This window comes from Lissotriton helveticus, chromosome 6, assembly GCF_964261635.1.
Source record: "Lissotriton helveticus chromosome 6, aLisHel1.1, whole genome shotgun sequence".
Classification (NCBI taxonomy): Eukaryota; Metazoa; Chordata; class Amphibia; order Caudata; family Salamandridae; genus Lissotriton; species Lissotriton helveticus.
This window is the reverse complement of record NC_136067.1, coordinates 1,489,453,959-1,489,468,961: the sequence shown is the minus strand read 5'-3', so window position 1 is coordinate 1,489,468,961 and position 15,003 is coordinate 1,489,453,959. Positions and strand designations below refer to the sequence as shown.

Here is a 15,003-nt window from a genome sequence, read left to right as displayed (position 1 = left end):
ATCTCAGCTTCCGGGTCTGCTGCCTCTAACCCCTGAGCCACACTTCTCAACAATTAAATGGCCTTGTACATCTGGCCCAGAATTCCTTAAAGGAGACAAGTAATTGGCTCAATGGGACCTTTTGAGTTGGATGTCAAAGACTTTCAACTAGATCACAAAACAAATTCTCTAGCAAGCGTTCTGCTTCTTCTCTGCCAGTGGTATTTCCTACAACTGCTTTTCCTTTCCTGCACCCCAGCACTGTTACATATCCATCCGGGATACCTGCCAGTTATTCCTGCAGGGCCACTGGGTAATACAGAGGTCACCATTTTGGTATTTTTACCTCCCTTCTGAAGTACACATCTTCGGAGCCTAGATTGGCCCCTGCCTAAATCACATCTATTGCTCACAGTTGAATACAGGATGCAATTCTAATTAATGCAAAACCAACAGTTGATGGACAGAATGCAGAACAATGTCATACATTCACCCCAGTGCAGAGATCTGGGCCTAAATCCATCGTTTTTTGCACTCCACACCACCCCAGTTCAGACATGGCCATATGCAAATCAGCCTTGACCCTGTGCCTCATGGGAACAGTCCAGCCCGAACTGCCAAGCCATGTCTTTCCTGTACCGGAATCAAGCATCCTAGGACCGGTTTCTGGCTATCAGCCGTCTTCAGCCAGGATAGCTTGACTGAGTTGACTCCAGTGGTGTGGAGAGCATGGGACTCACTTCTGAGCATACCCATCCCACTCGGAGTGACAAATGCAAAACCAACAGTTGATGGACAGAATGCAGAACAATGTCATACATTCACCCCAGTACAGAGATCTGGGCCTAAATCCATCATTTTATTGCACTCCACACCACCCCAGCCCAGATCTCTGTACTGGGGTGAATGTATGACATTGTTCTGCATTCTGTCCATCAACTGTTGTTTTTGCAATTCTAATTAATACACTTAATTCAAAAGATCTTTTGAGGTATGCATGATCTAAGATTACATAGTCAAGCTGCCAACTTAAACAACTCATTAAAAAATGTATGCATGTAACAAATATGGGTCAGGAGCCGCGGTGTTAGTTGGTCTTGCTCTGGAATGCCATCTGCACCACTGTGAAGTCACACTGGCTCTCACTGATTTCTAGAAATACCTGAAAAAGTGCCTTCTTCTAGTAACACCCCCTAAAAAGACACCAACAATACCCTCTTACTAATTGGCATAGCCCCTCTCCTCTTTACACAACTGCTTCTCTGACTAGTGGGACATTTCGATTCTCGTCTGTTGCCCATTGAATAACAACATTCATTGCGTTTTAGCTTTGTCTGGTGTGTGAATTTGAAAATGCTGTATTAAGCTCACAAAGAAGCATGCTTGCCATAGATCTTTCCTTGATCGCGGGCGTGGCCAGCAGCATGGCTCGATAAGACGTGACTCTCCGGAGCTCCCGGGGAGCTGCACCCGAATTCGCCTTAATACTTAACCCGGAGCCACCAAAATCGCGAGAGGGTCGCAGCGAAGCAGTCAGACCCCCTACTGAACATTTACGTTGCTTTTGAAAGACGGTGGCCAGCTAACTTTGTTGCTCCGAATCGGGAGGCCCGGCGGCGGCAAGATGGCGGCCGCCAACGCAGAATCCTGAGAACGGCGTTGCCAGCAGGTTTTCAGGCCCTGAAGTGGTCCGCAGCAGAGAGAGTCCTGGTGAGGGAGCCCCCGAGTGGTGCTGCGCGGACTCTGGAGGCCCTGGTGCGGCATCTGCGTGCTCCGGTGGGACCGGCGTACTTCACCAACATGGCGCCCGAAATGTTGAGGCTGAGGTAGCGCCGACCCGGAGACTGTCCTGCCGACGGAATGCTGGCTGGGAGGTCAGAGCGTGAGGCGCGACTGATGAGGTCAGAGGGCTGGAGAGTGGACGGAGACAGGGCCCCGTGGAACCGCCAGCACTTCCCCGACGGGCGGCCACTTTACCAAGATGGCGGCCGTAATTGAGAGGTAGAGCTCGAGTGTGCTCCTGACATAGCGCCGGCCCCGCTGCCGTGCATAGGCCCTACAACACCACAACCCCTTCAAAATCAGCAGACTGGGGTGGAGACTATACTCACTGGCCCGGCCCTCCGCCTACACATGAGGAAATTGCCCCCCTGGGGCCCCCACAAACACCTATCTTGCTGGGGAGCCCTTACCCCCCCTGGGAGAGTCCTTCGGCACTGTCAGGCCTGGGAGGCAGAGCGGGAGCACCCCAGACACCAGCGGGGAGGCAGACACGGACATTGGGTGTGACAGCTAACACGCCCTGCAGCCCTAAGTAGCGGCAGACACGGGAGCGCGATCTGGGCCCTACACACGGCCGAACATTTGACCCGGGGCCCTCGAGGAGCGGGAATACGACGATAAAAACGCACGACGTCTACACCAAGAGGAAGCGGGACTGCCCTACGTCGCAACGGACTGCGGAGGACACTGGCACCTGGCTCCAGCCGGATAGCGAGAGGCGGAGGGGAACATAAGTGGTCCACAGGCTTAACGTTGAGACATCGTAAGACATGGGGAAGAAGGACACACTCCCCAAACCCTCTAAACAGGGGCCAATGGACAGTTTCGCCGCCCCTAAACAATCGACAGATACCCTTCACGCTACCTCTGGAGTGCGCTCGGACACCGACCTCCTGATGGGAGCCATTCAGGCGTCACGAGCCGATATCCAGGAATCCCGGGCGGCTCTGGAAGTTAAGATCGGCGAGGTGAGCTCCGAAGTAACACTACTGAGGCAAGACTTCCGGAACTTATCGGACAGGGTGACCACAGCGGAGACACGCTTAGGCGAGGCCGAAGATTCGATCTCCACCCTGAGGAAAGACATGGCAGAACTCAAAGCATCCCATCGCCAACTGATGTGGAAGGTGGACGATGCGGAAAATAGGGCGAGACGCAATAACCTGCGCTTCGTAGGCTTTAGAGAGGGAATTGAAGGAACAAACATGGCTGCTTCATCATCGAAAGGGCGCACTGGGCCCTCCTGGTAAGGCCACCGGAGGGGGCGAGACCCAGACCGGTCATCGCAAGGTTCCTCAACTTTGCGGATCGGGACCTGATCCTGCGAGAGGCTAGAAAACTGGGGGAGATCCGACTGGACAACACGAAAATTATGATTTTCCCAGACTATAGCCAGGAGGTCCAGAAGCAGCGTCGCTCCTTTGACGCAGTGAAGGCGAAATTGCGGGAACTACATATCTCTTACATGCTCCTCTTCCCAGCGAAGTTAAAGGTCATCTACAAGGAGAAGTCACTTTTCTTCACCCACCCGGAGGACGCCTGGCAATGGCTGGAGGAACGCCCTATACTCCATCATAGAGAGTCCACCGGCCGCGAAAGGATGGACAAGTCGCCACCGCACAGACCCCAATGGGAAGTACCGAAAGCACAGAGATTGAAGTCCCGGCGGGCAAGGAGACAAACCCCGGCTACACCTTACCAAGGACATGGTTCTGGAGGCGCACGCCATGGGCGATCGGCATCACCGAGAGGAAGCGCCCCGGTGGGATCCAGATACAACTGTTTGCGGAGCAAAGCTCGATCAGAGGGAGATGATGAGGACGAGATTGGGAGCCGAACTTCTGGTGGGGAAGAAGAAGAAGGGGGGTCGCGCTCAATTCACCCGTTGGTAGAGGCGATCCGAGACCTGGAACAGGATGATTCAGGGCGAAACAGTGTCCCTGAACCTGACACTCAAGACTCTCGCTCGTGAACTATGGTGGAACTAGTTCTGATATCTGCAGCTCGTCGCTGGGGAGCACGCAAGTTGACACGCCCCTTTATATTTTCAATTTTTGTCCGTCCTGGTTCTGTTCTTAACCACTTCACGAGACTTTCCAGGTTGTTTATAACTGTGTTTGTTTAGGGAAAGTAGTGTTGCAAGACTAAGGGAGAATTGGTTAGAGCAGAATAAAGGGGGGGACAACGGGAGGGCGACAGGCCTTTTCCTACTACCGGTCCTATCTTGTGAGGGGATGGGACTGGAAGGGGAGGGAGGTGGGGTAGGGGAGGGGTTCAACAGAAATGGGGAATTGTTGTCCGGTTGGGGGTTGGACATGGGTGAGGGAGGGGGGAAGTTGCATTTGAAAGGGAGAGACAATCATGAGACTGAAAATGCACACAACAAGACTCCACAAGCTGCCTCCTACCGGGAGACTGACTGCATGAACACGAAAGGCCCACATTATGGTAGGTGAACACGAGACACAAGGAGAAGACAGAGGAGGGCTAGCGTCCTGTCATGGAATGTTAATGGCTTGGGTAACAAAATCGAGAGGGGGCTGGTCAATTCCTACCTTAAACGCTTAGGCCCAGACATCACATTGTTGCAGGAAACCCACCTCAAAGGCACCAATTGCGCCTTCCTAGCCAGAGGACGCTTTAAGCTCCTAGCGCATGCGGGATACAAGACAGATTCCAGAGGGGTGGCCATCATTCTAAAAAAAGACCACTCCGTTTTCTATAACCCAGACGTGGACGGACCCCCAGGGAACATATGTGGGTATCAAGGGGATGTGGCACAGGCGCATGTACACCATAATCTCGGGCTATGCTCCCCCGAAACTCCAAGCATTCACATTGAAAAAAGTAGCAGACATAGTACTAGAAACGGCTGACACTATACAGATTGTCGGGGGAGACTTCAATGACGTCTTGAATGTCAAACAGGACAGAACAGGTACGTCCCACAGAGAAGGGACCCAGACACCCCTGTCCCAATGGTCGGGAAACCTGGGACTTACTGACGTCTGCAGGTGGCTCTATCCAGAACAGGAGGCTTACTCATACTTCTCGGGCGCCCATAAGGTGTTCTCGAGGTTGGATTATATATTTATGTCTAGACAAAACCTGACAGTGCAAGACTTAGCGGAATATAAAGCAAGAGGCGTGTCGGATCACTCTCCATTGCTGGTCAGAGTGGGCATGAGACGTCAGAGAGGAACACAACTGTTGCGCCTGACGGCTTGGGATCTGCAGAACGCGAACGTCCTGAGGGGACTGAGAGCTGACGTGAAAGTCTATGTCTCCGAAAACGAGGGCACGTTTGCCTCAAAAGTGATATTCTGGGAGGCTCTGAAGGCGGTTATGAGAGACAGGGCTAAAAGCAGACTGGCGGAGGAACGGAGGAAGCTCCACTCTGAAGCTGAACTGATAGAACAGAACATACTAGAATTGGATAGGGAGTACCAGACCTCGAGGGATCCAGTAGCCCTTAGGAGACTGACGGATAGACAGACGCAGTATAGGGAATTAGTGACTGATGAGGCGAAAACCCAAGCTTTAGCCACCCTACATCGCCTATATGACGTGGGGGATAAATCAGGTAAACTATTAGCGTGGCTCAGTCAGAAGGAGCGCGCAGATAGATGGGTGGAGCAGATCAGGGGCCCCCAGGGAGTGCTTCTCAGATCGGATGCACGCATCGCAGAAGCGTTCGCGGAACACTATGAAAGCTTCTATGGAGCTAGGGAATTAGGGACCTGTGACGAGGCCATACAGTATATGGACCAAACCGAACTGCCGACCCTGTCCGCAGATGACATTAAAGACCTGGACTCTGATATTACCCTAGATGACATCTCTGAGGCCTTGGCCAGACTGCGACTAGGGAAAACTCCGGGACCCAACGGCTTCCCTGCAGAATTCTTTAAATGTACCGCGGACCTCTTAGCGCGACACCTGAAGGGACTCTATTAGGAAGCCCTGCAGGAGGGGAGGCTTCCCCCAGATCTGGCCATGGCGACCATAATCCCAATCTATAAGGAGGGTAAACCGCAGGAGGACTGCGTGTCCTACCGCCCCATCTCGTTACTGAACACGGAAACAAAACTCCTAGCAACTATCCTGGAGATGCGGCTCCGCTCAGTGATATTGCATCTGATCCATTTGGACCAGACGGCCTTCCTTCCGGACAGGGCCACCAGAATGAACCTCCGGCGCACCCACAACTGGCTGCAGGAGGTCCGGGACAGAGAGGGCCCACACTGGTTCCTGTCCCTTGACGCAGAAAAGGCCTTTGATGCAGTTCATTGGCCGTTCCTAAAAGGGGTGTTACAGAAATTCGGTTTCGGGCCAAAGTTCCGGCAATGGGTTCGGCTGCTATACACCGAGCCAAGCGCCAGAGTAAGGGTGAATGGTGTCCTGTGGCGGGAATTCCGGGTGCAAAGAGGGACCAGGCAAGTTTGCCCGCTGTCCCCACTTTTGTTTGCCCTAACTATCGAGGTCTTGGCGACTAGGATTCGTCAAAACATAGGCATTAGGGGATTTAGAATGAGTGAGGGAGACATGACCGAAGAAAAAATCTCGCTATACGCGGATGACGTTCTTCTGTATATCACATCGCCAGAGACGTCGATACCGGAATTGTTCCTTGAACTGGAGCAGTACGGCAGTTACGCTGGCTACCAGATCAATTGGCTAAAATCGGTTCTATACGACCCCAAGGGACGGGACGCCTGGCCGGAACTCCCAAGAAGGCTACTGACGACAACAGAGGGATTTCAATACCTCGGTGTGTATCTCACCCTCGACAGACACATAGCGTATCAACGAAACATAGAACGCATTATGGTGAACTCCATAGTAGATATGGATCGCTGGAGGCTGCTCCCGCTCACTCTTTTGGGCCGCGCGGCAATGTACAAGATGATCATCCTCCCCAAGTACTTGTACGCCTTACAAAATGAATACTACCCACTGCCCCCAAACGTTTTTACCAGAATTCACGCGTACCTACGGGCCTTCCTCTGGTTGGGGAAACGACCTAGAGTTGCGTTGACCACGCTTCAAAGGCATCAATACAGTGGGGGGATCTCACTCCCGAATCTAGAGGCTTATTATTGGGCGGAGCACCTGGCCCCGATCAGCGACTGGTTGCATGCACTAGCTGACCATCCCTCCTACGTGTTAGAGCGCCACAAGTTAGCACCACGACACATACTATCTTATCTATACGGGGGGACTGGCCGGAGACGACTTTTACCGGCAACAGAAATCACCCTACAGGTATGGAATACAGCAGTGAAACGCATGGGCTGGGGAAGGAAACCCACGAGACAGACGCCAATCTGGCATTGCACATGGCTGGCGGAACTACACAAGCTAACGGGATACCAACGATGGGACGACATAGGTATCTCTACCCTAGGGGATATTGTGGCCAAGGGGGAACTGAAATCGTTTGCAGCACTTACATCAGAGTTCGGATTACATCCATCTCAGCGCAACAAGTACACAAGACTTAGACACGCCTGGGGGGCCCAAAATATCAGGATTGCAGAACTGGTGGAGTTCGCCCCACTCGAAGGTAGACTCCTACAGGAACACATTCAGCAAAAGGCGGTATCCCTAACGTATAAAACCCTCACAAATAACATGTTAGGCGATCTGGCCAAACTTAGACAGATGTGGGAGACGGACGTGGGTGGCATGGAGGACATTGACTGGGAATTGGTGTTAACACATCCTAGAGAGGTGGCCGTTAAATCCCGACTCCGCCTAATCCAATTTAATATTTTACACAGAACCTACTTTGATAGAGTGCGGCTCCAGAGGATGGGGAAGGTAGAAGATGCAGGGTGTTTAAGATGCCAGGACCCTCGAGGGGACTTTTTCCATGTCTTGTGGACATGCAGTAAAATACAGGGATACTGGACAGACATTTTTTACAGAACTAAATGCAGTACTGGAGAGCCAAATTCAAACTGACCCTAAGCTGGCCCTCTTGGGCATGACGAATGATGTAGATCTGACACGTCCCCTGTTGACCTTCCTGGTGCTAGCTCTGGTGGTGGCCAAAAGGGACATAGCAAAACATTGGGGTGCACCGGAGATACCGACGTTAGAAGAATGGAGAAGAGGATTGGACTTATATATGGCGGCTGAGAGAGTCACATATGAAGCAAGGGGGTGCACAAGGGAGTTTTGCAAGGTGTGGGGGAAATGGCGACACTACCATGGCCTGGATGTAGGGTTGTAATGGGGCAAGGTCAGGGGTCACACAGTTGGCTACAAGGGGATTGCAGGACAGATAAAATGTCTACGACACAGGGAAGTTATGGTCTTGAGGTCCTTTTAATTTGTAAGCTATCTGAGTCAAACTGGGCAGTGAAACGGGGGGCGGCAGGGGAGGGGGGTAAAAATGTGTGCTATGCTACTGACATGATTGTATTGTTCAGCTATAACAAAATTCAAATAAAAATTGTTTAAAAAAAGAAAAGAAAAAAGCATGCTTGCCACAATAGAAAATACATTAAAGAAATAATAACAATACACCATTGATTCATGCTTGCAATTCTGCTAATGCTTTTCAATAGCTTTTTAAGGCATAGTTAACCTCTTTCCTTTGTTGTTTCTAATTTTTTTGTGAAGTTGTGTGAGAAAATATATTTTATATGAAAATATCTTAACTATAGTTGATAGTTCTAGGTGCAGTCAATACGACATTTGTACTCTGTTTGTTTTTAATATGTGCAACAAGACGGGTGTTATACCAGTAATATTAGGCCTAGCATAAGAGAATCACAGATGCAAGGAAGGGTCAGTGCTTTTGCGTGATTTATTTAACAAGCAAGTATTCAGAAAGCAGTCCACTAAGCCTAAGGTCAGAATTTAGAAATGCATTATATTCTGAATTTTTAATGGGTTTGTGTGACTCAGAATATTTACATATATGCGTGTGGATAAAATTATTTGCTGTGGCAATCACTTTAATGAATGTATGATCATTTCTTTTTGTCACTCTCCTAGTGGAAGATGATCAAGTTAGCTGTTACAGAATTTTGACAAGCTTGTTTGCTTTGGGGACCAGCAAGAGCATCTATGTTGAAAGGTAAGATGAAAGAATATTTAATTTGTTCAAAACTAAAGATCCAAAGGCATGCCTGAGCATTACTCAGGAATTGTTATGTTATAATCAACTGTTTTCAAAGAAAATTATATGTTTCCATTTAATCCAAATTGTATACTGAAAGTTATTTCGAAAGTAAATGTCAATTTGAGTAAGTCTGAGGTATGTTAACCTGGTTTTGTGACCCAAAAACCGGTACATTTTCGTGAAAATAGAAGAAAGACTACGGGGCATATTAGTAAGAACCTCGTTAAAATTATCGCCGTTTTAGCGGCAGGAAACTGCTGCTAAAACGGCGATAATGGGCTTGCTAATATGCGTTATAGAATTCCAATAGACACCCAGGTAAGATGTCCTGCACATCTAACCTGGGCTTTTATTGAAATTCATAACGTATATTAGCAAGCCCATTATCGCCGTTTTAGCGTCCGTTTCCTGCCGCTAAAACAGCAATAATTTTAACGAGGTTCTTGCTAATATGCCCCTACAATTTTAAATCAACTTTGGGGCACAAAATGACAATGTTCATTAATGTAAAAATGCAGACAACAAGGTACTAATGAAATAAAATGCAGTTTTTAAGCCCATTTTCTTACCCGTTATTTAAATTGCTTTCTGATAAGAGCGGCTAAATACTCCTATTTTGTAACACATACAAATTTGCCACTCACTGTTTTGAGGTGACCCTCTCTGAAAACCTGATAATGATCCAAATGTTCTGAAATCTACCTGGATAGGTGGTGAAAACTCGGGGCTGTCTCTGCACATCCGGGACACCTAGTCACCCTAGGTTAAGGTAAAGTGTATCACAAGCACTACAGCAATTTAATGTTGCCTGTAAAATAAAAGGTTGTTTTTTTAAAGAACATAACAATTTTCACTTTCTAGTCATTACAGCAGGTCTAAATTTCCAAACAAAAAAACTATATCACTCACCACGCGACCAATAATTTGATGAAAGTTAAACTTATCACATGAACGTTAAAATTCATAATTTTTCATAATGAAGAAGGATGCTTCCAAAACTTTAATCGCTCTTGCACATGCATCATTACCCAGCATGCCTAAACATAATATTACAGCAGCTGCACAATTTGACTATTGCTCTGTACAAATAACTGCTTCAAGTACGTCTTCCTTAATCCAATGACAGCTGCACAGATGCACAGCATGTGAGTTAATGACACAACATCAAGGCCACAAGTGACGAAGCAGAAATGTTGACTTGGGTACAGGCTTTATTAATCTCTCTGGGATATGCCTGAAGCTTGACTTTCAGATAAGTTAGCAGTGACAAAATGCCCACTAAGGTTCAATTAGCAAAGACACATTCAAGAAAATCTATTGGTGTAATAACCTCTTGGGTCAATTTATTTTTCCTCACTATATGCAGCATTCAATCAGTAACACTTAGAGTTATAAAAGATACCTTGCTGAATCACCCTTAGAATGATTGAATATTACACACCATATCAGCAAGCCACCAAAGATATGTTAAAGATCTGAGTTTTATTAATACTTGTGAAATTAGGGGTCATATTTACCAATATGTCTTGCAGCGCAGCAAGTCACCTTGCTGTGCCGCGCGAAAGGGAAAAGAGCAGGAATGCACCATATTTAACATACTAAGGTACATTCCTGCCATTTCCTTGTGCTGGCGCACACAGTCAACTGCCAAGTGCCAACAATGAAGCAAGAGGGCCTGCGTTGTCAGCAGGATCATTTTTGTACGGGAAGGGACACCTTCCTGCACAAAAACAATCCATTGAGGCATTTTCCTCTATGTGCCTGGGGAGTTGCAATCAAAATCCATAGGTTTTTCATTGGAACACCCACACACCATACCTGAATCATTTCCCCGTCGTTGAGACTGGAGTATGATTCAGGTATGTGAATCTATGAAAGCTTCCAATACTGGAGAACTACAGTTACAGGTAAGTAACTTGTTTTCTTATCAAGCCACTCAAGGCCACACACGGTGACTTTATGTGGATTGATAAATCACATTTAAAGGTTGTGTTGCTCATGCACCCCATTGCATTGTGCAAAAGCGACACAACCCTTTCATAAATATGGCCCAAAGTGTCTTAATCCTAATGTTTCAGGCAACTCTGTCTATTTTATTTAGTTTAGTTTAGAGACAGATTTGCCAGTGTATGCCATTGACCAGAAACCCAAGATAAAGTCCAGATGTACAAGGCCATTTAATGATTGCAAAGCCTGCATTTCAATAAGTTACAGGGTTTGTGACCACTAAGTGGCTCTTACAGATGTACTAAACCAATTTTTCGATTTGGAGACAATAAAAGGCTTTTTAAATGGGGATCAGAGACACGTAAATCAAAACGAGAGTTTGAGCTCTTTGCAATGCCCAGCAATTTCATTACATTGTTTATAGCATTTAGGAGCTGTCTCACTTTGCCCCAGATGCATGGAGCTCTGGGGCTCACAGTATAATCAAATATTTGGCAGAAAGTCTCCTCCCTGGCCTGATGAGCTACAGTTTTGTTTTTAAATAAACAGGCCTTCAATCCTTGATTGTTTCATAAAATGTTTGAAGTCATCCACTGAATTAATCAATAGTCCTTCTATGGGTACTTCCAAGTACGACTTTTCTGTAGACTAAGTACTGTAATCAAAAAGTTGGCCTGAACATAGGATGTTCAATTTTAGATATCAGATATCTAATATATATTAGATATATTAGATCTCAATTTAAAAGTATAATTTCTTATAATCAGCTCACCTTTTTCGTTCTAGCAAATCACTTTCCTAATCCATTTTCTTTTTTTAAATTGTATATGTGGAGACACCACTCATTTCAAGGTAAGTACAATTAGGTTTATTTGTTTACAGCTTGTAACCACCATGAATCAAATCTCTAAATTTGTGTACTGCCAATGTGCTACCTAGCATCTTCTTTTCAATGACAGAATACAATTTCTCAGAGCCTTTTCAAGACTTGAGAGGCAAATGCAATAGCTTTTATTCCATTATTTTTCTGAGTAACCACTGCACCTTTGTCACTTAAGGTAATACTGACTGGATTCTCTAGAGTAAAGGATTGCAGAAGTGGTGCCTATAACAGATCAGATTTGATACATGGAATCGCTCAATGTTTTTCCTCTCTCCATAAAAATTCCACTTTTTTTTAGCATAGAATTCAAAAAGTTTTATAAAGGATATGACCTATTCTTGGTTACATGGATGAGGGGCATCTTCACTGGCTTTAATTAAACTGGGTTTAGGATTAATACCATGAGCACTAACTATACTTATTATATACTTATGCCTTAGATGTAACCCATTGTTACTTATTCTCTGTAGAACCATGGTCAACCTGTTGTTATATTCTTGCCAATCTTTTCCCACTACTAGTAGATTGTCCTGGACAGTTAATACACCTTCAAACCAAATTAACATATTGCCCATATCTCTAAAAAAAGAGGCAGTCGATGGCAAATCAAAGGCCACTCTTTTGTATTGGAAAACTCACTCAGGAGTTGCAAAAGATGTAAGATTTCTAGAAGATGTAGAAAGGGCAACCTGATGGTAGGCTGATCACAAATCACATCTACTAAAATAGTGGCACCACTCAACTTGGCCGTCAGTTCCTCAATGTTTGGAAGAAGGTGAACATGAATCCAAATGTTTGCTATTAAGGGTTCAAGGGCCAGATGTACGAGAGGAAATACCGGTCGCTAATGGCCGAATTCGGCCGTTACCGACCGGTATTTAGGATTCTCCAGTATTAGGGGTGTCTTTCATAGATTCACATGCCTGAATCATTCCCCGTCGTCGGAGTAGGAGTCCCACGGCATATAAAAAAGCAGTAATATGCCATTTGTACATAGCAAATAACAGTTATAATAAACCAGGAAGTAAAGTAGCCTCAGCTACCAAGGAAAAAACTTCCACATTAGTGACCATCCAAGTCATTATGTTAGACCAAACTGCAGCCAATCAGGCCACAGCTCCCACCAAGGTATTCTCCCCAGAGCCCCAGTCTGTCAGATTTTTTACCGCACGTCGTGTGATAGGGAGTCTCTCTGAGCTCTGCTCAGTTTATTTCTCTACTTTTGAAAGTTCTCACTTTCAAACATGTCTACTTCTAAGTCCCTTTTCAGGGCCTGTGAATCTTGCGGCAAGGCAAGACTGTTCAAGGAGGACCCGCATACTCTATGCATATACTGCTTGTATCCTGATCATCAGGCTAAGGAGTGCAAGATTTGTCGCACTTTTCCTACAAAAACCCTCAGGGACAGAGAGGGTCGCCTGCTCCTGTGGATACAGCGGAATAAGGACAAGGATTTGCCACTTTCTGAGGTAGGAAGTGTGGCCTCTGGGTCTTCTATGGGTTCTAGAAAAAGAATGGCTGAGGGTAAGGTGACTACCCCTAAGGCAAAGGTGGCGAAGCAGACCCAGCTCTCTCTTGACGCTGATGAGCCTTCTACCTCTAAAATGAAGAAATCCTCTGAAAAATCTGTGAGGCCACCAGTATCTAAAAAGACTGTGTCTTTAGTGTCACCTCAGAGGCCAGCTTCCAAGGCGGCAACTTCTCTGCCGGTTTCCTGTCAGGCAGCCACTCTAGTGACTTCTACCATGACTTTTTCCTCACCAAAAACCTCTTTGATGATGTCCTCGGCGTCCTCTCCAACTTTTGTTCATGTCCAGATTCGTCCCATCTCGTCGACGAAGAAGGTCTCACCAACCGTCGACGAGCCACCGTCGACAAAGCATTCATCAGCGTCGACGAAAGCCTTGCCGTCGACGACAGCTTCACCGTCGACGAAGAAGACCTTGCCGTCGTCGACGTCACCGTCGACGAAGCAGCCGTCGACCATCCCATCGTCGACGAGGAAGGCCCTGTCGACCATCCAGACGTCGTCGACGAAGACCCCGTCGACGACGGCCCCGTCGACGGCCCCGTCGACGAAGAAAATTGGATTCTCTTGTGCCACTGGGAAATCTTGTGACTTAGACGAGGACGTCAAAAACACGTCTCGTCGACGAAGTCTCAACAACCACAGTTGTCGACGGAGCGATCAACGACGGCGACTGCATCACTCACAACGAAATCTAAGTCACAAGATTTCCCAGTGGCACAAGAGAATCCAATGACACCAAAGCTGTCATCTTGCACGGATATCCAAGTCTGGTAGGCAAAAAGCAACGTGATATCGCTGCCATCTCCAGCCACCACTGCGGCACTACTACAAAAGCGCCCATCCCAGTCTGCATGTATGTCGCCATTAACAATGCCAGACAGGCTCTTGGATTCTGAGGAAGAAAACTATGGTGATGACTTATTTCAAGCAGCCAAGAGTCCATCTGAATTGCTTATACTAGTCAAGGATCAGGAGGAAGAGGAGCAAGTGACACGACCGCCCAGGTTGGATACTACACCAACACCAGGGACGCAAATGCCTATGGAACTTTTCAGAAATTTAATGTCCATGTTGGACGATTACTATCGCCGTTTTCCGCCCTCAGAGTCTGGCGAATCACAAATCTCTTCCCCACAGCCCAGAGTGACCCCAAATTCAATGCCTACTATACCGGAAGAAACGGGGCATAACCTATCTATACCGGTGCCTTATAACCAAGCGGAGGATGAGATTACGGAGGAAGAGGCTCAGGAAGAAGGTGAATTAGATGAATCGGATTCGTCGGAGTATGAAGATTATCAGGCTGACTCACCTTCTCCAGATTAACAACCAAAGGCTGAATCACCACCGGTGGATATAGCGAATTTCCATAGGATTATGGACAATGCAACCAAGAGATTTCTCATTACCATGGAGACTAAACAGGACGAATGTTTCCTGTACGACTTTAAAAATTTGTCTCAGAGGCAAAGTTGGTCTATACCTATTATAGAATTTATTTGGAAAGAAGGTCTAAAAATCATGGCCACACCAAATTCTTTACCTCCAGTTTTACCTCGAGTGGATAAAAAGTACAGAGCACCAGCTTCTTCACCCGCTTGCCTAATTGGCCAGGCCAAGACGGAGTCAGTCATTGCGCAGGCAGCTCAAAAGAGAGCAAAGAACCCGTCGTCTCAAATCTCCACACCAACGGACAAAGACGGGAGACGACTCGATACCATTGGAAAAAAGGTATCAACGATTGCA

At 47.0% G+C, this 15,003-nt stretch overlaps 1 protein-coding gene across 1 annotated transcript in view; it reads left to right on the top strand.

Annotated features, from left to right (window-relative positions):
* Nucleotides 1-15,003, top strand: part of RYR2 (ryanodine receptor 2) — a 3,071,198-nt gene that overhangs the window by 1,845,900 nt on the left and 1,210,295 nt on the right. Inside the window, exon 62 of the mRNA XM_078648003.1 lies at nucleotides 8,770-8,851. Coding sequence (XP_078504129.1) covers nucleotides 8,770-8,851 — 82 coding nt within the window. The remainder of the gene's footprint in view (nucleotides 1-8,769; nucleotides 8,852-15,003) is intronic.